The sequence below is a fragment of the Centruroides vittatus genome, unplaced genomic scaffold (genome assembly GCF_030686945.1).
Source record: "Centruroides vittatus isolate TY-2023 unplaced genomic scaffold, ASM3068694v2 contig_370, whole genome shotgun sequence".
Classification (NCBI taxonomy): domain Eukaryota; kingdom Metazoa; phylum Arthropoda; class Arachnida; order Scorpiones; family Buthidae; genus Centruroides; species Centruroides vittatus.
This window is the reverse complement of record NW_027122193.1, coordinates 605513-632858: the sequence shown is the minus strand read 5'-3', so window position 1 is coordinate 632858 and position 27346 is coordinate 605513. Positions and strand designations below refer to the sequence as shown.

The window sequence follows — 27346 nt, the reverse complement described above, 5'->3', positions numbered from 1 at the left end:
TAATCAGCCAGATTATAGGCATTGGCGCATGCGCTTTACAGAGCACCAACGTCACGGTTTAGCTGGTAGAAGCGACACAGCGTAAAGAGTCCGACTTTATATCCCGGACCAGTTGTGGGCTGTTTAGCCGCCTGCCTGCTAGATATTCGGCCGCTCTCGCCCGATTACGTGAATCACGAGTAGACTAGATCAACGGCGGGCAACCCCGGCCCGCGGGCCAGCTACGGCTCACGAAAAGTTTCTATCCGGCTCGCGAGATCTTTAATAGATTATTAAATTGGAAAAATAACTAATTAATAGTTATTTTTCCAATTCTTTGTAATTTTCAAAAACGATAAGAGAAATAAATGTAGTAATTAACTTTTTATTTATTTATTTCATATTTGCAGACTAAAAAAATTACGAGTCACAAGAAGGCGTCAATTGACTACTACGGCCCGCGGAAAAAACGTAAAATTTATTCTGGCCCATGTTATAAAAACGGTTGCTCACCCTAGACTAGATTTATAACTTAACCCAACCGATAGGAATTTACTGGCACGTTTTTACGATAGTTCTGTATAGTTGACAGGAGTTTTAAAAAAAAATCCATTAAAATATTTGATATATTTATTCTGCGTTTATTCTGCTCTCCCATCTTATTACTTACAGATTTCAATGTTAAACCGGTGATATTACGATTTAGTACGTCCCATCTGTAAGGGGATGCAGAAAAAACGTGTACAATTATAGTACAGTGTTAAAAAATTAACTGTTACTTTGGCAGCATCATTTACAACCAAATATAATGAATGAGACGTACAATGGTACAAAAAAAAGCTCTAGAATTTATTTTCCTTAAATTTACGATTTATATATCCGTTGTCATAAAAATTTGTCTTTCCACTGTTTTCCCGAGACTACAGATATTCAGGTACAAAGTAACCGCTTTCAACTTATTTCTACTTAAGTAGTAGTTAAATAAGTTAAGTGATCAGGGAATTAGAAACATACATAAAACCCTGATGAAAGAGCCGAAATTTTACTTAAACAGAAGCTTAACCGAACCAATCTCTTGCCGAGTACAGCGGGGTCTGATCTCTTTGTAATATTAGACGTAATAAAGACAGAAATTTTTCCAGTTCAATGAGAGTGACCGAAAAGTTGTAAATTTTGGAAATTTCCGTGAACACTCGGTCCTAAAACGAATTAGTTAGAAAACGAACGACGGACAATCTGTTAAGTTTAACATATTTAGATTTTTACAGCTATGGTGAGAAACGTTTCAAATCTACAACAACCCTGTCGCGTCCTTTGAGATATACTAGTGATGTGACAAAAGAGGCATTTGACATTGACCGGTATCGGCACCCTCGGGATTTGGCACACACACACCTACCTGGACCGTCTCTGATTTCATTCATTAGCCACTCGTAGGGAGCTATTTTACTAACTTGTAAGTGGATTGTTTTAAGATTTAAAAAGTAAAGAATATTTTGTTATTTTTATGTACGTTTCTTCATAAAGTTATATTTAATTATAAGTTTCTTTAAAAGTATATTCATACAATTGAAGAATTTTTTTTTACTAAGCATGTATATTCATCACATATTTTGTTTTACCAAGTAAGTTTTGTATAATTTTAATTTTAGCCCTTATATCGTGGCTAGTGATTCAAAAATTTATTTTAAAAAAGTTTTGGTTCAAGACCATATAATGAAAAAGAAAACATTATTAAAAGAGAAAGACCGATGCCTAAATTAAATATAAATACGTCAACAAAAAAATGTCGACATTTTGACGATAAAATTTATGACGAATGACGATTCTTTCGTAAAATTGAAGCAATTTGGAAATCAAAGAGGAATAGAATTTAACATTGGTAGACAATATAAAATAAATATTGAAAATTATAACGAGATAATTACGATTAATAGATATATCTAAATTGATAGACGTTATATGTTTTATCTCGAAGCGAGAATTGGCATTTAGAGGGCGTAGGGAATTTATTGAATCTAATAACGGAGGTAATTATATTGAACTTTCTTATTTATTAAGTACGTCGGATAATCTATTAAAAATACATTTAAAAAAGTATGCGGTTTTTACTGGCTTATCGAACAAACGAATGCGAACGGGCCCTGACGCGCAATTAATTGATTGCCCCTGTAAGTCGGCTTCTTACAGAAACACAGCTTCCCTATCATCAAATGTCACGGCACGCCACTGTAAAATGCATTTTGGCACTAAAAAATAATAAAAAAGACTGTACATATATAATAAGCCCAAAGAATTGTGAGATTAAGGGTATGGTTTTATAATTGTAACATAAACTGAAAATGAAGATAATATTTATGAGATAAAAGCAATAAAGAATATAAATGTTTAAATATTGGAATAGAAAAATCATGTTTGTTAACATGGAAATATAAAAAGCTCTGTGATATAAAGTACATTAAAACCAAATAATTTGAATAATGAACATATTTCGAGTATTTTTTCTTTTAATCATCTAAATTGTTATCAGGAATATAAAATTTGAACATATACCGTATTTTACGGACTATAAGACGCACTTATTTCTTCGAAAAATTGCCTCCAAAATTCAGGTGCGTCTTATAGTCCGTAAAATACGGTAAGTTAAAATATAATTATTTTTCTAACTTATTATTTAACAAAACTTAATTAATATAATTCATTATTTAAAAATTTTCCCCTCTATAAAATAATATTAAAATTTGATTTCAAAGTTATGGCGCATCTTAGAATTGAGGAAATACAATATTTATTATTGGAAATATAATTAAAAAGAATAGACAATATTTAACAGAAATGGTAAAAAATGACTTTCTAGAACCACTACTGGTGTGAAGTTCAACTAATTCATAAAAACGAACATGTTCATAGTCCCTTCTGGGCTCTTCGTCAGGTTTTCTTAAGCTGGATCTTCTAATTTCATTTGAGAAAATAAAATTCAAATATAAAATTCCAGATATAAAATCGTACATTAAGATGAAGTTCGAAAAATGGAATTTCTGTGCATGCGCTCGCCTAGCATCTTTAAATAAGAATGGAAACTAAATATCGCTGTCCAGTAAAGCCTGCCAGGCTGTCGATAGAGGCATATCTTCCCTAAAAATTACGATAGATTATGTTAAACTGTGCACCAGTTATCAATTCTAGAATGTGATTTTTTTTATCATATTCTGGTGTGTATGCAGATGTGTGTTTAACAGAAATGATTTCTCAGAAGAAATTTGAATTCATGACGATAATTTATAATTGTATCAATTAAAACTTTCAGCTATAATATAATATAATTTGTTCAAATATGCAAAATAATGATTATTTTCCATATTTGAACAAATTTTTAACAATTTTTGATGGTTCTAGTATTCAACAAATTGTATTAATAGCTGAAGATTATGTTTCAATTAAATTACATGCAAGATATGCAATCAATTTTTACATAAAGATGGTGCTTGGAAATGTATCTATTCTTCTAAATAAAACATTTAACGTGTGTCAGCATATGCAAAATTCAGCTAGATATCAGCAGCATAGAATCTATGGAATGTAGACCGGTTGGAACAAGAGAAATGGAAGGCCATTAAGATAAAATGAAAGAATAAAGAATCTTCGTTACAACTACAGTTTTAGTTATTTAAGTCCTTTAGATATTAATTATTGTATGTATTATATATGATCTACTAACATGTCTGAACCATCTTAAGACAAGAATGACTGATCTGTTCTAGAATGTCAAAAAAGGAGATAATTTTTTACGTTGACTGCACTTACGGAACTCTCCTTAAGCAGTAATTTACAGCTCAGTTTATATTAGTTCTAATTACAATTTTAGGACCTTGTCTTTCTCACTACACTACTGATTTCTAGTGACTAGATTCCTTAATATATACTGTTAATAATAAATCAATACAGATTAAAAACTAAAAAATAATGATAATTATTGATGAAGATACATAAATTATACACTAACCTTTACTGTTAAAGTGATAATAAAATTCCACTCTACAGCTGTAACTTGTGGATTGCAATACTGGAGTTCTCATTGAAGCGGGAAGTGAAAACGTACCTGAAATATAATTTAAACATGCTTAAATGATTTATATTAAATGAAATATATATGTATTTTAAGCATTTCATATATTCATAGTTGATAAAAAGCTTTTTACATTTTTGCATAATTTAATTACATTCTTTATATACGATGATCGGAAGTTTAAAATTACTGTTAGAATAATTCAAGTTTTAATCATATTAAATGATTACAAGATTAATACATTTCAAAAAGCAAACTTAATAAATCGAATGCATTCTCTTAGAAAGCAGATACAATAAATAAATAATTAAACTTTTTTCACCTGCATTTTTACCAGCAAGAACAGCAAACCATCCATTCTTATCTTTAGAACTGTCGTATTCGGGTGCCGAAGTTTTATCGACTGTAAATACACTTGCTTGAACTCTCTCCCACATATAATTAGTATCGTACGTGTTTGTCCAACCGCACATACTTTCGGAAAAGTCGCATTCTCCTGTTCAACATTTGAAAATTAAATATTTATAAAATTCTGTAATAAATTAGAAATATTTAAACAAATTAAAATTAAGTACCATTTAGATTTACTAGATTATTACTTATTTTCGTTTGTATTATTGAAGTTTATTTCTGACAAATATAGAAATAAGAAAAAATATTTCAAACTGTAACTTTCTTTTGGAGATGTGTTCCCTTTAATTCATTCATTTCTACATTTTATCAGATTACTGTATATTTATCATAATTTTCTTATAATTTATAACTTTATGACTATAAAATTTGTAATTTCAGATTAATATTGCACAGCAATAAATAAAAATTGTATTTTTGGAAACATAAATAAGAAAACTATTTTATATTCATATATAAAAGAGGAAGGCATTTCTCTTTTACACCTTAAAATGGCCCGTTAATCAACTTTTCCACCTGCTATGACCGTTAAAAGTGTGTCATTTACTTACTGTTCCTATAGTAAAATTTGATTTCTACTATAAAGTTTTAACATTATATATATATATATATATATATGCATAAAAATATGCAAGAATTTTATATATATACATAAGATTACAAATAAGAATTTCAAATTAAATACAAACCACAGTCTAATTCATCTGACCCATCCGTACATTGCTTTTCGAAATCACATATCTGATAATTTTCGACACACTGGTCGTTGGACTTGCACATAGTTTCTCTTTCGGTACATATGACAACTTCTGGGGTAGTAGATGCTGGTGGTGGACTAGTTGGTAAAGGACCTTTAAAATACAAATGTAATTTTTAAAATCATCAATGCTTATTTTTTGACTTATATAAAATTTATATTAGATTATTTTATATGTGATAGAGAAATTATAATACTATAATATCTAAATAAAATGTAATTTAATAATATTAAAAAAAAAATGATAAGAGATGTTACTATGTAGAAAAATTAATATTCAATCTGGGCTTTATTTTATGCATACCCTGTTTCCCCGAAAATAAGACAGTGTCTTATATTAATTTTTGCTCCCAAAGACGCGCTAGGTCTTATTTTCAGGGAATGTCTTATTTTTCGTATGGTATGGCGGCTTCCGGCCACCAGGGGAGCTCACATGGCACACTCGTACAACACGGCAGGGACAGCGTACAATACGGCGACGGGCCTCTCGATGCCTTGCCTGCACGTTTACGAGTGACGGCCGCAGAAGGGAACGTCGGGGTAGGTGGTAGGTGACGGTCTTTGTGTCCTGCATGCAGCTGCTCTGCAACAGAAGGTGAAGGTAGGAGATAATGGCGGCAGGCTAAAAAGAATCATGGCTATATGCTCTGGTGTTCCGTTCGGCGGGTATGCTTCCAAACAAAAACTTTGCTAGGTCTTACTTTCCGGGGAGGCCTTATATTTAGCAATTCAGCAAAACCTCTCCTAGGTCTTATTTTTGGGGAAACACAGTAGATGCAAAAGCATCAGCCTGGAACTTTGCAGATATATGGCCCCAATAAAGTTAATTTTGACAAAAAATAAAAAGAACACGAATTTCACTATGTAAAAATAACAATGATAAATATTGGGAACATAGAAGGCTATTTGGGCTCTCATGCAAGAAGAAACTGGGGCTCAGTTACTCTATCAAACAAATTAGAAGTTTAAGTATTTAAATTCTTAATTTGCTCAAAAGTGTTTTAATTGATATTCCATTTTGGTTATTGATTAGACCTGATAATGATCTATAATTAGATCAAAAGTACTGGTCAAGTAAAATACATTTTGCTGTTTTATCAGGTTGCTACTTTCATTTAAATAGTGAATAAAGGGATAAAAATAATATAATTTATATTAATAAAATAAATTTACATCATCATTTTTATGTGAATAACAATATATGAAGAAATTACATTAATGATGTTATATGAATATAATAATGAAGTACAGTAGACTCCCGTACAACACGGGGAATGCATTCTGTGTTCTAGGAAATTGCATTATAGGGGAAATACATTATCGAACCAATTTATGCAATTTCAAACATGTCTCTAAACTTTAACTGTTATTGCAAAGGGTCACAGGTTTTCTGAACATTTTTCCAAAATTATAGATGAAGGCAATTATATGGCAGAACATGTCTATAACTGATGAATTTGCATTGTATTGGAAAAAAATGTTTGACAGAACATATATTGCGAAAGATGAGGCCTGTGCCTCTGGTTTCAAGGCATCAAAAGACAGGATAACTTTACTTTTGTGTTCTAATGCAGCCGGAGTTAAGCCAATGTTAATTAATCGTACATTAAATCCACGTGTAATGAAAAACGTAGACAAATCAACACTTCCTGTTCACTGGAGAGTTAATAAAAAAGCATGGATTACATGCAAAATGTTTAAAAATTGGTTTTATAACTGTTTTGTACCGGAGACTGAAGATTATTTACAACGAAAAAATTCTTTTTTAAACTGTTGGCTTCGCCGTTCATACATAAACAACTGGTAAGTGTATATTTTCGTTCGTTTTTCTAAACAAATAATCTGAAACTATGTGAAAATGTTAAATTTATCTTATGTGTTATACGGGACTGTTTATCGTGCTGTACGAGTTCTAGTCGCAAAATTTTTGTCGTGTTATACGAATCTGTGTTATAAGGGAACACGTTATATGGAAGTTCACTGTAATGAAAACAAAAGTAAAAGTAAAAATAAAAATATTAATAAATGTAGAATAAAAATGTTTATAAATAGAATTTAACTATTACATTAAACTACTTTGTTAAACATTATTACACTTAACTTAAATAAAATTTTATCAAAACTGGACAAATATGATCTAGTAGCAAAATGTGTCGGCGAAATAATTTTACAGTAAAACCCGACACGCGACAACGGAGTACAATCATTTACAATGACATGTATAATATAGTGACAAATCACTACAGAATTAAAACAAAACTAACTACAGTATTTTTGAATTTGGGGAATTATTTTGAATATAATACAGCTGCAGTCAAAGCACAGTGGCTTTGTTTTGATTTCTATGGCATACATGTCACATGATGCCAGTTCAATTATATTCCTTACCTTTCTTTGCTTAATTTTCATCCTAAATATCACACTATACATGGTATTCTATATTTTAAAAAAATTAATAATAATCAAACAAACCTTGCTTTAGAAGTGTATTAATTTATATCTGTTAAATGCAGTTTCGTTCTTTACTTTCCATTGATTATTTTATATTTTAAATATAAATATTTAGCCTGTGTCCAGAAAACTGGAAAATCCAGAAATCCAGACCAGTTTCAGTCCCAAGCTTGCCAAATAATTAGAAAAGTACAGCATTTCGAATATAAGTTACGAAAAGACATTGAAAAAGTTTCCCAAACGGTTTTCTTTTTACTTAAATACACTAAAGAAACGAAAGTTTTCTATGATAAATCTTAATGATTTATGCTAATGTAAACTTTACTAAAACTTTTTATTATCTGAAAAAATAAAATTGGGTATCTGTATCTCTTATGAGGTACAGATAAACGAATAAACATATCATGAGAATAAATCTAAATGCGCTACATCATTATACTAAATAAAGTATTATAAATCTCGATACTTTATTTTTCTGTAACTATAACTAATTCGCAAGCTTAAATTTAGCTCAAGCTAAAAACACTTACTTGTTTCTAATAAACAGTCTGGAGTGAATGATATATCATCTAATGCTAAATATATTGTTTGATCTTTTGCAATTGATATTTGACCTTCAATAATAACCTATTAATTAAATATACACGCAACGTAAGTAAAATTTAATATAAAAGTTATATACAAAAAGTTTAAACGATAAGCTTTAATTTACCTGAAAATTTGAAGTTTCATTAAATGTTACTGAATGGGGAGTAAAATAATAACCTTCCGTTTCGGTTTTCCTATTCCAAATAATCTTCGAATCACCGCCGTAGTATATTTTTGTCGAAATTCTTAAAGACATGATATCGTATCTACTTGCATAGCCGTAAACGTCGTAATGAAATCTCATCTAAAAGAGATTTAATTGGAATATATTCCAATAAGCATTTAACAAAATATTTTTTTCAATAATATATTAAATGAAATACAGTCTAGTAAGTCATTAAATCAGATTGTTTTTAATGCTATTAGTTTCTGTTCTATGTAATCAATAATATAAAAGAAATAAGGCAACGATAATGTCTTCAGATAGAAATGATCAAATAAACATATAAACTATGAAATAATATTTTAAACATAAATAAATGTATAGATATTAATATTAAAAATAAGTATAATAACGAGACTTAATACAAAATATATATTTACCTGGCAAGTGCTAGATTTTTGGAATGTAGGTCCTAGTAATCTCGCAGTTTTATCCTTATTCCGTTCTCCAAAAAAGTAAAGAAATTTTCCTGAAATAGAATAATTGCGATTTACTCAAATTTTCAATAAATATTGGATTTAAATCGAACAGTTTAAGATAAAAACAAACATCTCTTGTTTTATTAAGATGTATAATTTGCTTTTATTTAATAAATGATTTAAATTCGAAATGATACGTTTCTTATATCGTTATTTTCAGATCACATTATTATTTTATTGAACATACAGTACACTTCATGCCAGCGCTTAGAAATTAAATAAATGACACTTCCGTGTTGCGGCGTTACTAACGGTGGTTTATTACATCTGCGTGCGAGTATATCCGAAGTTTGATAAATCACCGTTAGTAACGCTGCAACACGGAAGTGTCATTTATTTAATATTATTTTATTATTTAGCAAAAATAGTTCATTTATTATTTAGTAGTATATACTTTTCAACTTCTAGTTATGTGATCTCATCTCATTAAGTTTTTTTATCTTAAATTGTTAATCATTAAATACTTTAATCTAGAAATATATGACTTTTGCAACTATTAAACAATTTGAAAATAAACACAAAGAACCTTAAGTTAAAATATTATTATTCATGGATAATGCTAGTATGAAAAAAAAACAAGGAAATGTTTCTCCATCTTTCTTAGAGAATAACTTCTTATTTTGTTTATTATAATGAAAATTTTCAAAAAGTGTTTAACACATCAAATCATACTTTATTATTTTTATTATAATAAAAGCTTTATTTTTCAATAGAGATAATGGTTAATGTTACCTATGGTTCCAATATGGCGACTCGTCTCCGATCTCAGCAATCAGAAGACACGGAACAGTGGGGACGCACGTTCTAACTTAGCCTAACCTATTCTAATAATTTTGTTGGTAATAATTATGATAATTTATTAGAATAGGTTAGGTTAGGTTAGGTTAGAACGTGCGTCCCCACTGTTCCGTGTCTTCCGATTGCTGGGATCGGAGACGAGCCGCCATATTGGAACCATGGGTAACATTAACCGAGATAAGAAATTGAAGTGTGACAGATCTAAAAATTTTTTCTTATTTATTTTGGAATTATAAAAAATTTATAATTATATAATATAATATAATTACATTTTATTAATTATAAATTTACATTTAATATAACTTAAAATATTTAATAATTATATTAGTCTTTCACAAGCTAACTAAGATAATTAAATTATAATAATGTGACTTTTATATTTCAATTGGAATTAGATTTTTTGAATAGACAGCACAGTTTATGCATCATATAAAGAACATTTCTATGTAGCATATTGATAAGTAATAACTGGGGAAGAAAGAAAAATTATTTTCTGACATTAAACACTATGATGAAAACTAAAAATCAATAAATATGCAAAAAAGCTAAATTATTTTCACCGTATTTTACATAAAATGTAAGAAAAAAGAACGAATCTTTCAAAATCTTCAAATGGACTCAAATATAATGAAGAATAAATACTTATAAATCTTTTTCTTCTTGATCTTCTTCTAATCATAGGGAGTCGGCACTTTGAATCTTTCTCTTCCATTCTGTTCTGTCCAAAGCAACTTCTACAGAGATGCATCATTCCTCCATATCATGTTTAACCCATTGTCAAGTGCCTGCGGTCACTTAGGCACTAATCAATTTTTAATTAGTTAGTGTAAAAATTTCAATTGTTTGAAAAATCTGAAAAAATTATAACCTGACTAACTTTGCTTTAATTTTACAATGCGCAATTCAGTTTTTGCTTAAAGAGTTTCGTTATTTTTATTTAAGAAATATGATCAAATCGGCACTACAGTGTGCATGATCTTGGGTTTTGGTTTTCAAATTTTCCACCTGGTTGGTATTGCACATCCCATACCACCTCAGTTAATTTCCCTCAATTCTTTTTTCTATCTCCACGATGCCCAAGCTTCCTCTAATGTAAATGTGAAAATTCGAACCCGCTGGAACCAAAACGCTAATAATAAAATGTTTTATTGTTTGGTTCCCACGAAGAAAACATGAATCACAAGGAACAACATTCGAATAATGCTGGTTGGTGAAACTGAGAAACGTGACCGAGACGATAAAAGGGCGACGAGAGCGGGAAAAAGGGCCGGTTACGTAGTGTCACTTAGACAGTGTGTGCGCGCCTGAAGTCCCGAGGAAACCCGACGGCGAACAAAAGAATACTTTGACCTGAGGAAAGACCGACCCGGATCACGAGGTATGACCCAAATTCATGTAAACTCTCCCTCCGCGGATCCGAACTTAAGCGACAGTAGCTCGCCCCTATTGTAACGTAGTGTTAGCATTAATAAATCGTTGTTGTTGTTATTATACGTTGTTAATGTCCTTTATTCGAGTATCGCTGCCGCTCTACCGTCGAACCCATCCTCTTCCGCAATCTCACTCGCGTAACGCGTGACGCGTAACCAAACCGAGCCGCCATCTTGACGTGGGCAGGTCTCACGGACCTGTTAGCCGAGAAAAAGGAGGAATGAGACTCCGTCCACCTCCTGGCGCAGCGACATAAATATTCTTCACTTTATCTTTTCTTGTGACATCACTCATCCGTCTCAGTATACACATTCCTACAACCTGCGTTCTCTGTACCTGTACTCTCTTCATAGTCCAGCACTCTGAACCATACAATATTGCAAGCCTATTTTATAAAATTTTCCTTTTAATCTAGGAGGCATTCTTCTGTAACAAAGTACTCAACTAGCCCTCTCCATTTAGTCCAACCAACTGTGACTCTGTTTGTTATATCTTCATCAATCTCCCCATCTTGTTGGAGTACTAACCCCAAATATCTGTATCTTTCATTCTCACTCCTTCAATTTTCACATTTACTTCATTTTCAAAAGCACATTTTCTATACCCCACAGTCTTTCTACTAATCTTTGAGAATAAATATTTAAAAATGTTAAACAAAATTTTGAAATTCTCACTAACTTTTATTTTTCTTCTGTACATATTATAATGTCCTTGATTATCTAATTTAATGCAACAATTAAAACTGTTTATAAATGTAATCTCCCTTTTTTTACTTTCCTTTTTGGTGTTGACTTTTTATAGATTGTAATATTGTTCTTTGTAACCAATTCAACAGGTTTAACAATATTAGAATTTAACACTCTCTATTTTCATAATTATTAAATTATATTGTATTTTATTATAAATTAATTAGTTACTAAATTTACATACCATACTTTGTATTAGTCGTATGATCTCTTGCAGGTCCTTTACTTAACTGAGAGAAACCCTTTTGAAGAGTCCATTTGCCATTTGCATCCTCATCAACAGACCAATCGCAGAATGATGTATCAAAATTACAGCGAGATACATACATTTCTGAAAAATAAACAAACACCAATTAATTATTACTTGAAAAAATCTTAATTAATATTTTGGTTAATGTTACCCTCAATGCCAAGATGGCGGCTCGTCTCCGATTCCGGCAAGGAAACAGTGGGAACCTATTCTAATAATTTGGTTGCTAATAATTATGGTAATTTATTAGAATAGGTTAAGTTAGGTTAGGTTAGGTTAGAACGTGCGTCCCACTGTTTCCTTGCCGGAATCGGAGACGAGCCGCCATCTTGGCACCGAGGGTAACATTAACCAATATTTTTATAATATTGTAAAAATGTAAAAATTTATTAAATATGTAAAAATAAAATATGCAAATTTTATTTTTACATATTTAATAAATTTTATAATTTTATTTATAGGGCCATAAATTCATATTGGCATCATTCTTCTCTATCAATGTACTGTATTTACTCACATATAAGAAGAGGTTTTTATTCATTTTTCACTGCTTCGAAATCCTAGGTTGTTCTATACATGCAAGCGAAAGATTCTTTGCATTCTTACAGTAATTTTTGTGAACCGCGTATTCGCATTTATTACTGAATGCTCACCCTCTGGTGTTTGAAAACAAAAGTATTTTATCTGGGTCACTTGAATCCTTGTGTATTGTCAGGAGTAAAGATGAATATCAATAAGAAAAGCAAAGCTTTTGAATTGAATTCCAAAATTACATGAGAGCCTAATATAAGTTTTAATTCATTTGCACACAAAAACGGATGATTATTCGGAAATCAGAATTTAGAGAAACTTGCAAGTGTAATCAACAAAGAGTGGATTCGGCTGTTAAGAATTGGCAAAAACTGTTCCGGATTGTCCGGCTTTATGTGAACAAATTATGTTGTCGATTTTACAAGATTTTTCCTTAAAGTTTAAAAATGCCAGTAATTTTTGCGGGACAATGTGTGCATTTAAGTACATTTGACATTTTATTTATGATTAAACGAAATAAAATTAAATTGTATTAATAAATCTAATTTTCTTTATTTTGATCTTTAAAGTCACACCTCGTCCTATATGCGAGATCGTCTTATACGCGAGTAAATACGGTACATAACTTAATAATCTGATTTGAGCTGCCGGTAGAAAAAATTAAATTAAATTAAACTTAAATATACTTTTTACCACATTTATTTTCATCGCTATTATCACCACAGTTATCTGTATAATCACACACGTTTTCTTTACTTATGCAGACTTTATTATCACAAAGAAAAAAGTTATTTTGTTCACAATATCTTGAAGGCACTGTAAAGAAAACACACACAAATTTTTAATTAAATTAAATTTCAAAAATTAACATAATTAATTAATTAATTAATTAAAAAAAATACCAGGTTGTTCACAGTTAGTAAATGAGATATCATCAACTGCAGCGTATTCTTTAGAATCGTTACTTCTAGCCACAAAACTGAGCTATGATGCATATAAAAATTATAAATATATATTCTTAATTTTCTATTACAAAATAATTCAGTAGCATCATATTAAAAAAATATAATTAAATTATTAGTAATAAAGTTAAATCTTGCTTAAAGCTTCCAAAATGATTTATAATCAATTTTCTATAATTCTTAATCCTATCATCAATAATTCGATAAATTTGACAATAAAAATATCTTGAATAAATAATCCTGAAAAATCAATAAAATTCAAATATAATAATATCTAATATCATATTTGTTAGGATGAAATTCAATAAATGTTCGAGTTCCTTTAACTTTAAATACTAGACTATATGGTCCATTCTATTTGTGATGTTCTGTTCGAGATCATCCGACCATTGAAAATGTCTAAAGACATTGGTATACATCAGTGGTTCCCAACTTTTATAGGATGCTGAACACTTTTGTGAGCAATTTTCTTTAGCGGAACACTTACTTAAGTTAATATGAAATACATAAGCTTGTCATCAGTTATTTTATTAGAATTGAGCAGTTATAATTCAAAATCTCTACTCATATTATTAACGCCAATTCTAAGACAGGAAAAAATATACCTAAATAACTTTAATGGGAAACTTGTGCCTGATGTTTTTTACATATTTCATTCAGTTTTTATCATTGCCTTTATCTTATTCGAAACAGTAGTACACTCCATAAGTACGAGTTGTACATATATATTTAAGTTTATGAAAATTTTATGATTTTAATTTTTTGATATTCGGCGGCTCGAATACGATTGTACACTTTCTGATTTGCGACTAAATCTGCGGAACACTTGGGAGATGCTTATGGAACACCAGTGTTCCGCGGAACACCGGTTGGGAACCACTGGTATACATTATTAATATTTAATGGAGAATTAAGGTGTGAATATATGTTTGATATCAATAATTGAAAAAATACATAGAAGTAAAAATTTTGAAAATTTCCCAACACCAGAAATAACTATATAAACACCACTAAGCCGAATGTATTAATAGTAAACTATATTATTAATATATCAGGTTTAGTGATGTTTATATACGTATATATACACAAAACGAGGGTAAAACGATAGCTGGCTGAGTGTCATAATGGGTGATAATGTAGGCTATGGACATAGGAGTCATCCAGTACCGGCCCGAGGCAAGTTTTAAGATGGAGCGAGATCCTATTATGGCACCCCCCTTGGTTGCACTGAGGTGTCTCCTAGGACTTAGCGCCTGGAGCCGCCTCTCCGTTCGTCCTATGGTAGGGCCGGCTCTGGAGTCATCCCCAGTCAGTGACACGAGTGAGTAACTGACATATTGATAACTAAATATATCTGGAAGAAAAGAATTGCTCGAGTCCACTGGCAATGCATCCGCATAGTAAGCGAGAATTGCAGGTTTTTCTTTATTCTTATTCTAATTATTCTTCTGCATTTTTTATTTGCAATTTTAATATTATAAATTAACAAATTAATTCATTTCTTTTCTTTGTTGTAATTCAAATATGGTTACCTATGGTAGCGAACATGGCAGCTCGTCTCTGAAACAGTGGGGACGCACATTCTAACCTAATCTAACCTAACCTATTCTAATAAATTACCATAATTATTGCCAGCCAAATTATTACAATAGAGGTAATTTATTAGAATAGGTTAGGTTAGATTAGGTTAGAATGTGCGTCCCCACTGTTTCAAAGACGATCCTTCACGTTTGCTACCATAGGTAACATTAATCATATATATATATATTTAGCTCATCTACTGTTTAATTGTTTTAATATATAAATGCTATTTTATAATGAACTTTTATGGAGTGCTATGAAACAATTATTAAGTATTACCTAGCATTTGTAACTTATGTTTATCTCTACCTAGGAGTTCTTATAACCTATAAGGGTTAATAAACTAAATTATTTCACTTTTCACACCTTAATTCTAAGAACTTTGATCCTTGATTTATTATCAACAATTTGTTAATGGTATTAACTAAACGAAAAACAAAAAATTACCATAAATGGACGATACACTCGTCCGACAAAAGCAATTCCTTTATACCAAGTCAATCTTTTTGTTTTGGGACTTGTCCACATTTTCATTTTTGTTCTATTGTTTAAGTTTAAATATGCATCCATCTTTTCTATAATAAAAAATTTTAACACATTAACTAATAAGTAATAAAAAATGACTAAAATATAACCATAAAATCACAAAAAAAAAGAGATGACACTATTATTTTTCTAAAAATTTACATTAAATATTTAAAGATTTTCTCTTTGTACGAACGCTAATTGCTCTAATATATAAAACTCAAAAATTCGACACGCATTTTCTCCCTTAAAATATACCTGCTCAAATTACTTTTGTTTTGAATATGTATTTATTATATACAATTTCTTTATGTTTAAATTTATTTTGACATTTCAGATTACTACGTTCGTTATCAAATAGATTTTACAATATAAACAAGCAAATACTCGTAAATAATTTGAAATTTCTTAAGGAATTTTGCTAACTATAATGTACGTAAATTTAGCAATTATTAATGAATTAATTAATCATTCGTTATTTACTTTTTCCGTACATGTTGTACCAAAATTCTAGTGAACAATAGGACGATGACTGTTGTATTTTAGGACCAAATAATTCTGTTTTCACGTCGTCACTTTGAATACTCCGACTATAACGAGCCAACATATAATATCCTAAAAAAGAAATGAATAAAATATTAAACCATAGAATTAAATAAAAAGTGAAATTAATTCAGTAAAAAGATTTAATTTTAATATAATAATGTGTCAACGTAATAATTAAATCATTAGCGATAAAACTTGAATAATCTGGTTTGAATTATCATTTCATGTTACCTAAAAATTCAATAACTATTAGCGGAGATTAGAAATACAGAATTCGAAATATTCATAATCATAAATTCAAATCTGTCTGATTGTAAATAACTATAAATAATACCATTAAAAGCTATAAAAATAAAAAATAATATTCGCAAGCTAAAATATTGTTAGGATTCTGCGAAATTAATAATCATTTGTAGAATTAAACGAATTTAATTTTGTAATACATTTCTTTTGGAGAAAGTTACGTGGAGTGCATCGAATACTCTAGAATAGAATCTTATAATGAATTTAAGAAATTTGAATAAAAGGAATTCAACATTTGCAATTTTGTTAGCTAGGAAACTCAAGCTAGGAGAATAATAATGGAGTTTGTTATTCAAAAGTCATTTCGACTCAAAATTGTAAGTTGGACAATCTCGGGACTAGAGTATTTCTACAGGGCAATGAAGAAATTTCGGAAGGTCAGACAATGAAAGCTTGAAGAACTTAAGAATTTCAGAGTTATAAATCTTCTAAGTTGAAACGCTATTAAAATTTGATGTTAAAATTAACTGATACATCTCAATTACAATTAAGCAGAACAGGTTATTTCAAAATATAACAATGTTCAGTTTCTATTCTCCCAAGACTAGTGTTGTTTCGCTACTTGGTAAGTTTCTACATTCATGGAACACCGGGGATGTAAACAACACGTACTTGAACCAATTACCGGTGTTGGAAAAAAAATAAAAATGAAAAAATACGTCGTTAACATTTTCGAAGTTCTTCCTCGGACGATAAAAGCGGTGGAACGCAGATCCAAAAATAGAATGAATATTTTTAAACAAAATCGAACACTTCACGTTAAAGTCGTTTGATCGGACATGCGCATTCGGCGCAGGTAGATGACGATTAAAGGTCCGTGCTGATGAGGGCCTGCCAGGCGATGGACAAATTGAGCTCTTCTTTATAATTTATGCAGGTGGTGGCACAGCTAGATTTGTAAATGGAGATAGCCTCTAACCACCTCAGGTGTTCAGGGTGAGGCGAGGTGATGATGAGCCTCGCTCGGTTGAAGGCCGCCTTGATGTCAGGGTCGGCCACGTAGGTCAGTTTTTTCGTTTTTTTTTTCCAACACCGGTAATCGGTTCAAGTACGTGTTACAGTGTTGTTTGTTTAGTGTCTGCGCAGTATGTGGATATGTTTAAGACCGTATATAATCTGTAAGTAAATGTTTTTTTTAATGTTTTTATGCAATCGAATCATATAAATTAAGAAAAATCTACAATGTTGTTCAGAAATGAAAATGAAAAAGTTAACCGAAAGAATATTAATGTTAACTGAAATAAACAAAATCTCTTCGTTAAAATTTTTTTTGGGTTTACAGCTAAATTATTTTATAGTTATTAAAATTTGAATAAAAATTCAAATCTCAATAACTAAATACTTTTGTTAAGAGCAGTTTCAGACGGGGTTATAGGCCTCTTTCTGCTCGAGAGCACTAAGAGGTCTAAGAGATAATATCTAAATATTAGCATAAACTCTTCATTTTATGATGTAGTAAATTTTGTATTTACTATGTACTGCATCATACACAACTCAGAAAAGAACAAATACTTAGAAGGCTGAGCCTTTGTGTGATCTGTGGTGGCAATAATGTCGTGTAAAAAGAGAAAAAGAAGACATACCAGTTTGGAACGTAAAAGAAAAAATCCAGAAATGAGTTAGTTGCTTAACTTTCCTGGCAATATTTTATGGCACTATCTGTTATGATATATTATTTTAAAAACTTTTTATATTTTAACTATTATAAAATGGCAAAAAATTTAATTTTGAGGGTAGGGATGGTTTTATAAAAAAATCGTAAATGTTAATGACAAGTAAAATTGTCATTAAATCCAACCCTACCAAAGATACACACAACTTCATTTATCTCCCAACCCTCTTGAACTTTAATTACCAAAATTTAATAGCATTAATCCCCCTTACAAACAAACCTCCCTGCAAAATTTCAAACATTTTCAACAAAAAGCACAGGAGTTATTAAGCTTCAAAGAAGAACAAAATCATGCCCCCACACACTAACATCAACACACGCAGAAAAAACGCCTGGAACTTTTTGCATTTCTTAACGTTTCAAGGTCCCAAGTCCAAAAATGTAAAAATCTTAAGGGGCCATTTTTTGACCAATTGCCATACTTTCCTTCTATTATATATAACAGAGCTGAAAAAATAAAAATTGTCTTTGTCTTAGGAAGTTAACAGAAGATTCTGTTAGGGATAGAAGGCTTTGGTTTTAAATTCATTGATAATAGAGAAATTTTATCATATCTCTATACAGCTTGTGTTAAGAAGCTTGCAACATTTCTTCTGTAAGATATGCATGTGGTGAGTGATTCAACAAGAGAATATAACACACATATATGTTCTCGTCACCCGTGTTTTATTTTCTTTACAGGATTCTTTTATAATTCCGACACTCCTCGTTCTTCCTGTTAACTTTTTTACATATAATTCGTGCAGATACTCAGGTAGAATCGTTAAGCAACCTCGCAACAAAAAAATATTCACCGCGATACAAAAATAAGGAACTACAACTAAATACTTAAAACTACTTATACAAATAAAAAAGAGAGAAGAAAAGATAGACAATAGGATATATGATGATAGAAAAGAATGGATACCCAAAGTGTTGATGATCTTGGGGTGATGGTGGCGCTTGCTATTTTCCGAACTGTAGAAATTGTTGATTGTAGACATCTATCCGATTCTCTCAATAAGCTTCTCGGGGTCCCTATATCGGGATATATTTCAGATTTCTCTCAAATGCTAGCTTAGGCTTGTTGTCTCCTTTGTTCTCCGGTCGATGCAAGAACAACCTAGAGGGCTTCACAACACGTCCTATCTCTCCAATGTCCAAGCCAAAAAGTGATGTCTTGTCCTACGCTTAGCCCTCAGGCAACCGCTTTTTCTTTGTCTTTTAATTAGGTCATCATCCTTTGAACAGGGAAGTGTTAGGGAAGAAGTTTCTAGGAAGTGATAGACAAAAAAACTAACAAAGAGGAAGAAAATGGAATAAATACTGTAAGGAACCAAGTCCGAGCATTATTTTTATTTACTTTTATTTTGCTTATTATTCTATTTTTTTTGGGACTTATGTTTTGTTGGGATGAAGGTTTCCTCACCATTCACCTTAGGAACTTAAAAATAGAAGAAAAAAAAAAACCCAACTCACCCACGAAAGAAAAGCGGCGTAGACTCACGCACACTTGCGCTTCCCGAGCGGAAAAAAGTAAGTCCGCACCGAGAAAGAGGGGGGGGAACCCTACAAGCACGAAGTAGGGACTCGCTAGACCTTAAAGAATAAAAACTTCCCGAAAAATTGTGGAAACGAATAGTGCAAAAGGTTAGCGAGTATTGTCAGAAAATAGGCTGCCAGACAAACGAAAAAAGTTTATTGTTAGCATTAAGTATGTAAATGAGGGGAGTGATCTCATTCAGAATTGTGACGTCACCTCACACTATAAATCCCGAGTCTCAAGTGAAGACGAAGAGGTGAATTCCGGATAGCAACGAGTTTTGGTGAGCTTCGTATCAGTGAACGAGAGAGGTGTCCGATAGGATCAAATAGTTCCAATGCAATTTTGAAGTTATTCGAATTGTGGATCAACGATTATAGGAAGTCTTGAGAGTTTGAGGAAATAGGTTCCTAGTATATTGAGGTGACAGTTAGAATCCGTAATTTATAAGCATTATTGTTTATAAGTTAAGTCTTTGATTTTGTCGGATTCCAAAGGGGAATAGAATTAAGTTAGAAATAGATTGAATTGAGTATTGTCGGGGTGATTCTTACTGAATTTCATTGAATAAATTATTGTTTGATTTTTACTAAATACTGTATATAGTTTATTGCTAGAAGATTAATTAAATATTTGATTTTGTTATTGACAAACCTTGTCATTATTTAATTCGGTGCACGCTTAAAGTCCAGGCCTGGCACGCTAACGCGAATCCGCGTAAAGTACCCGTTAGGGAACGGTTATTTCCGGCACACAGTAGTGTCGATAATCGTTGGAAGAGTCGGAAACTAAAACAGTACTTTACAATACTAAGAATAACATATACAACAATATACAAAATAAGGCGTACGACCACACTTCTAAAAATTAAACTTTTAAGTTTTCTTTTTTCTGCTTCAAATTTCTTGCAGGTTGTGCTATATTTTCAAATCTAATTATCAAATATAAAATTTATGAAACTGTTGTGTGATCTTTCTAATGCAGTTGCCAAACATGTCATCTCCAGTCAGTGCTATGAGTAACCAGTACAGTTGTATCCAAATTAACAGTTCTGGTAGTGAAGATTAATTAAACAAAAGTCTGGATAGCATAATTAGAAAAGCACCACATGGCATGCGGAGTTGCCGATTCAAGTCCTGCTATGAGCTGATTCTTTTCTTCCAGAACCTTAATTAATTATTAAACAACCACTCAGTACTGTTTATACTTAATAAACAAGGCTACATAAACCAGTATCCAGCACGAAAATGTAAGACAGCTAACATTTTTGATCGTGTTAAACTCCTAACTCCTTCAGACTAACAGCATTAATTATTGAGTATTAATATAATTAGAATCATTAAATTTATCAAAAGATGTACACCTAACACCTACCTTTAGGCCAAATTACTTCACATTTAATTATTAAATACAATTAATTAATCATATCTAGAACAAATTTTTTGTTAATAACAAATATTTTTATTTTAATAAACGAAAATAGTAAATTCACTAACACCTTATTTGCAAAGGAAAACATATTTATGTTAAGCAATTTATTAATTTTGCATGTTAATCAAATCCTGCATTAAGCAAAACCACATTAAGCAAGTGGTAGCATTATTACGTCCCAATGTAATTCCGCAATCGTCGGCATTAATCTAAAATTGTATTAATAGATATTTATATTTGTAAAAATAATTGCAGCAATTGCATAAGTCAGTATTTTGGTTGAATAATTGAATTAATGAATAAATAATATAAATATGTCCTATGTCCATCAAAGTAAGCATTTCAAATCTTTTTTCTACTTTTTTTCACTGCAAAACTTTTTATCATCTCTGTTGTGTCTAATTTTACAACTCTTGAGCTTCAATTGAATTTAACATAAATAATTTAAACATTAAATTAACTGGCACAATACATTTCACGAATAATTTTTAATTTACTAAGAAAACCTATCTGTTGTTGCTCCTGTCACTGGCCAAGGCCTGATCTGAACTTTCTTACAGCATGGTCCCTTAAACATTGCTTAACCACACTTCAAAGTTATGCCATGATGATCATACAAATTTTGATTCTTCTAATCATATAATCTTTTCTTAGATTTATTCATGTCTCCTGCATACAACATTAATCCTGTGGCAACAGCTTTGGGCAAAAATCCAAAAGTCGCCACCAGGAGGAACTCTGACCCCATGACCTCACTTTGAATTTGGACCTTACTCTGTACGCACGTGTTCTCAATTCTACGTTTGACCGATCGCACCATTTCTCACATACATAAGAAATTAAAGATTAAGTTTTATTTGTACGTAGACTGGTTTTGTATTGTAGATAATTATTTACAAAACCATCACTACAAATTGGTGACCCAAACATGATCTATGGGTGCCCTCTACCTGATGAAGGACTTTACAGTATGACAAAAATTCCATCCATTCACACCTGATACAAACGTTGGACTTTCATCTCTTTTGGAACAGTCTACTCATTCGTCTAGACCTAATAATAATTTATAAGATAATTAAGATTATTATAGCCGTTTCTAGCCTGATAATTTGGCTTTGGTTGATGTATTGCTTTAATGTATATCGGTTTGGCTGTTGAAGTTTGTTTATATATATACACGCCTTGCTGGGGTTGCAATGGCCGGTTGAGTGTCATGAGAGATGTTTACAGGACGTGGGTGCTTGATGTGTCCCCAGCCAGTATTGTAATGGCCGTCGATGGTCGTAACGTAAGCTTATATATACCGGAAGAGGAGATCGAACTGGAGGTCCAGATAGCGTAGTTGGCAATGCATCTGCACGGTAAGCAGGAGTTGCGGGTTCGAGCCCTGCTCCAAGCCAATTCTTTTCTTCCAGTTTGTTCTAAATTATTTAAATTATTTAATTAAAACTGTAATTATTAACTTTATCAAGAGATGGCACCTAACACCTAACTCTAGTACCAAATTATCTTATAAATTATTATTATTATAGCCGTTTCTAGCCCGACAATTCGACTTTGGTTGGTGTATTGCTTTAATTAACATAAACATTTATCAAGGAGAACAAAAATATTTCAACAAAAACACTTTTGGAATACTAAAGTTCTGATTTCAAGAAATTATTTACAATTTTATGTATAAGTGAAATAAAATAACGTTTGGTGACATAATTATATTTGATTTGATGGCAAATATACGTACTCCGAAAAAACATTTTATGAAATATTTCTGAATTAATTAATTAATAATGACACAATATATTATACATACCACTTCCGTCACTGTTTGTATGATCATGAACTGCACCAGTATCGCCTTCATTTTTTCGTCTTTTCCAACAGTATTTGGAGTTGGGGCATTGTGTATACCAACCACATTGTCCGTTTTCAAAATCACACGCTCCACAGTCTTCTTCATCTTTACCATTTGTACAATCTTTAATAAAATTGCAGACTTTTTCCATCAAAATAGTTTGTTTGTTACCACAATTGAATAATTTTGGCCCGTCATCTAAATTAAATAACAAATAAAATAACATAAATACTTGATTCATCCGTAGAAAAAGATATTTCTTATTTCCAAATTAAATAGCGTTTAATATGGCTAACAATTCTAAGTATAACACAATGGGATACATTATAAATATAAATACTAAAATCATAATTTTTAAATGTATTAATTCTGTAAATTACCTGAACAAGTCCCATCAGTGACTTCAAAATCATCAATAGCAGCAAATGAATATTGGTCTTGTCCAACAACTCCAACAACATATATCTATTAAAATAAAATAAAATCATATATGTTTTATAGAAAATATAATATATTACTAAAGAAACAAAAACCGTAATGTTTCCAGCAATAAAAACTATTTAATAATTATTTAAAATCCATTTAAGAAAATTATTCAATTTTTAAATCTATTTTAAAATTAGTACATTACAATTTAATTAACCTGCAGGTTATAAATGTTTAAATGATTTTCTATATAATTTGTTCTTTTTATAGGCTTTCCTATTAGGTAAGCATTTCAATATAAGGGTCGATTTACACACGACAGTGACTGTTTGGTGCATAAAGATCAATTAATATCACACATAGCCAATCAGAGTTTCATCTACAACGCGTGATCTGTATTCTGTCGATCATACAAGTGTCATACACAAAACTCTGATTGGCTATGTGTGATATTTATCGATGCTTACTGCACTGTGCCGGCACGTCACTGTTGTGTGTAAATCGACCCTAAAGCTCTCCAATGTTTATTTAAGATTTGAAAGAAAAAGATCTGGAAAAACATTCAATTTATGTTCTTTTTCTACCCTTTTTCCTCTCTAGAACACATGTTAATAAATAAACAATAGGCTTTCCATTTAGTGCAGACTGATTAATGTATATTGGTCTTTTTTACTTTTATGAAGACTTGATTGTGCTTTCAAATAAAAGACACGGGCAAAAACATCACACCGAGTTATATCTTGCTTTGTTATTTATCAGTTAAACACAAGAGTATTGGCAATTGGAAGTGAGTTATTCAATGGCAAAGTTACCATGTATCCCCAACCTCTGTTCTCACGGGCCAAATCCTATCTTGGCTCCTTTAAAAGATAGCAGCACAGTTTATTACGAAGTTGTTGAACATTTCAAGATCAGTCTCAAAATGATTTTTTTTTCTGTTAAAATACTCAGAGGGAAAGTGTCTGGACATCATAAAAATGGACGGGAGAAACTACGTGAAGCTTCTCTGTATTCTCTCGCATGCTCGAGGCAGCCAACCGTATAAAGAAAGCATACAGTGAATACAGTACTAATTTATCAAGAATCCAAAGTTAAACACTTATTCAATATTAATATATACAAACAATTAACTAAAAATATAAACAATTTTGAAGACATGTTTATATTCATTACTACAGAATTAATAGTTAATTTTCATGCCTTAATATCATGTCTGAAGAAGCTTCTTGAGTAAAATTCTTTTATTTAAAAAAAAAGCATTTATCTTGAATGTGAAATTTAAAATCACTTAATTGTACTCGTGTAAAGTAAACGAATTTAGCAGAAAATAATATTTGTAGTTGGAATCGTATTCAAAATTATTACAAAAAATGCTAAATTCGAGAATCAAAAACAAATTTTATTCAAAATCATTTTTGTTCTCTTAAAAACGAAAACGTTTCTGAATAAAATATATTTTTGATTTCTAAATTTAGCATTTTTCTAGTAATTTTAAATCAGTTTAATTGATTAAAACAAATGTGAAGATCCTAAAATCACGTTGGAATTTCAATTGTTTACAAAATTGCTATGTCGGGAAATTTCGGAAGTTCAATCGGATGGAGAACACGTGTCGGGCTAAACTCGACCGACGTAAAATACTTATTCTATTGGGTTGTTTGGAAAGTAATTTCGTTTTTTTATTACTAGAGAAATTAGATGTACTTTTATCAACCAATTTGATTTTAAACCACATTTTCATTATATAATTCGACAGCTGACATTTTAAGGTTTATTTGTAAAAAATTTTGTTTGATTCTGTACAATCGTTTTTTTTCGGTGACCCATCAAATATGGAAAATCGAAAGAATCATTTTCGGCATATTTTGCTTTATTATAACTAAAAAATCAAAATGCCATTCAAACAAGAAAAAAACTTGTGGTACATGTTTGGAGAAGATGTGTTGAAAGACAGTGCCAAAACTAATTTACAAAGTTGCGTTCTGGCAATTTTAATATCGAAGATACACCACATTCTGGACGGCCATTTGAAGCCAATGAAAACATAATAAAGGTACCGATTGAAGCAATCTGCCGTATAACAACACGTGAAATCGCTAAGAGATTAAATCTGTTAAATTGAACCGTTTATTATTACTTAAAACGAATTGGTTTCGTTTCAAAGCTCGATATATGGGTTCCACATGTTATTAAAGGGAGATGCTCTCTATGGTGGAATTTTAAAGAAATTTTTTTTGAGCTTTTACCAGACAATTTAACAATTGATTCGAAAGTGTACTGCCATCGAGTAAACAAATTGAGTAATATCATTAAACAGAAAAGGCCAGAATTGATCAACGAACAAAGTGTAGCGTTTCACCATGATAATGCCAAATTTCACACAAATTTGATAACTCGTCAGAAACTGTTATAGCTTAGATGGGATGTGTTATCACACCAATCATATTCACCAGATCGGGCACACTCAGATTATTACTTGTTCCGGTCTATACAATTTTTTTTTTAACTGTAAGACATTTACTTGAAATGACAATGTCAAAAATCCCTTGGATCAGTTTTTTGTAAACAACAATCAAAACTTTTCTGAATGTGAAATCATGCTACTACCAGAAACAATGACAACAGGTATTTGACCAAAATGGTCAATATATAATTCAATAAAATATTTATTTATTATAAGAATATTGCGTTTATTTTTCTACGGAAAGAACGAAATTACTTTCCAAACAACCCAATGAAACAAACGCGACACGGTGATGAACGACGGAGGGGAATGTCCACCAAGTGAGAGAGGGGCTTTGTCAGGGTGCTTGTATATAAGAGTTGGGATGTAAACAATCAACAAAAGAAAAAAAAAGGAGAAAGAGGAGAGACTTATGGTGAAGGACACCTGTTAGATCATGTGAGCCTGGGACCGTCTCGAAAGGGGGAAGCATACACAGAACATCTGGCTGATCGGTCTAGCCAGATGTCCAAGAGAGGGGGCAAACGGTATAAATTATGAGGGTAACTGTCAACGTTCGGGTGCTGTCCCCGGCTGGACTTGGTTTTCATCTTGCTTAGAAACAATAGAATGACCAATCGGGGAAAGGGAAGAGTGACCCAAGACCAATCAAGAGGGAAAGATTCGAGGGAAAAATCGCTTAAAAACTCCTGAACCAAGGTCAAAAGCGGAGAGAAGATGGAGCTTTCCACCCTCAAGTGTTCGTCGGAACTTCAACTAGCCACCCACTCCCTACATTGACGCCTGCCACCAATCCAAGGGACTCTTCGTGTCTACTGCCCCGGGGCTTCACCAATTTCTTCAACATCCGCATCCGATCACCATCATCCGGAGCTCTTCGTCCAGTACACGATCTAGATTGCACCGTATGACGGCCGGATGGCCGAGCGGTAAAGGTGGCAGCCTACCGCTCTGGGGGACCCGGGATCGAATCCGAACGGGTCGAATTATCCCCAGGAATTTTTCGGGGAGTGGTCCATTCGGATATGTCGGGCCCCGTCCCTCACCACCCGGTCGCACCATTGTAGGCCTGGCTGAACCCATAATGGGCCTACTAAAAGAGGCCCTCTTAGTGCCCACAGGGCGGAAAGAGTTAAAAAAAAAAAAAAAAAAAAAAAAAAGAGAAAGAGGAGATACTTATGGTGAAGGACACCTGTTAGATCATGTGAGCCTGGGACTGTCTCAAAAGGGGGAAAGCATACACAGAACATCTGGCTGATCGGTCTAGCCAGATGTCCAAGAAAGGGGGCAAACAGTATAAATTATGAGGGTAACTGTCAACATTTGGGTGCCATCCCCAGCTGGACTTGGTT

The 27346-nt window shown here is 31.6% G+C and overlaps 1 protein-coding gene across 2 annotated transcripts in view; it reads right to left on the bottom strand.

The window, feature by feature from the left end:
- The window catches only part of LOC136975275 (MAM and LDL-receptor class A domain-containing protein 1-like), a 179510-nt gene that overhangs the window by 49131 nt on the left and 103033 nt on the right, over positions 1-27346 (bottom strand). For both annotated transcript variants that reach the window (XM_067270309.1, XM_067270310.1), the window contains 13 exons: positions 23485-23569; positions 23063-23302; positions 16262-16393; positions 15701-15828; positions 13613-13694; positions 13404-13526; positions 12114-12260; positions 8856-8944; positions 8377-8556; positions 8195-8291; positions 5146-5307; positions 4368-4541; positions 3983-4078 (listed from right to left, as the gene is read on the bottom strand). In XM_067270309.1, the coding sequence (XP_067126410.1) occupies positions 3983-4078; positions 4368-4541; positions 5146-5307; positions 8195-8291; positions 8377-8556; positions 8856-8944; positions 12114-12260; positions 13404-13526; positions 13613-13694; positions 15701-15828; positions 16262-16393; positions 23063-23302; positions 23485-23569 (1735 nt within the window). The remainder of the gene's footprint in view (positions 1-3982; positions 4079-4367; positions 4542-5145; positions 5308-8194; positions 8292-8376; positions 8557-8855; positions 8945-12113; positions 12261-13403; positions 13527-13612; positions 13695-15700; positions 15829-16261; positions 16394-23062; positions 23303-23484; positions 23570-27346) is intronic.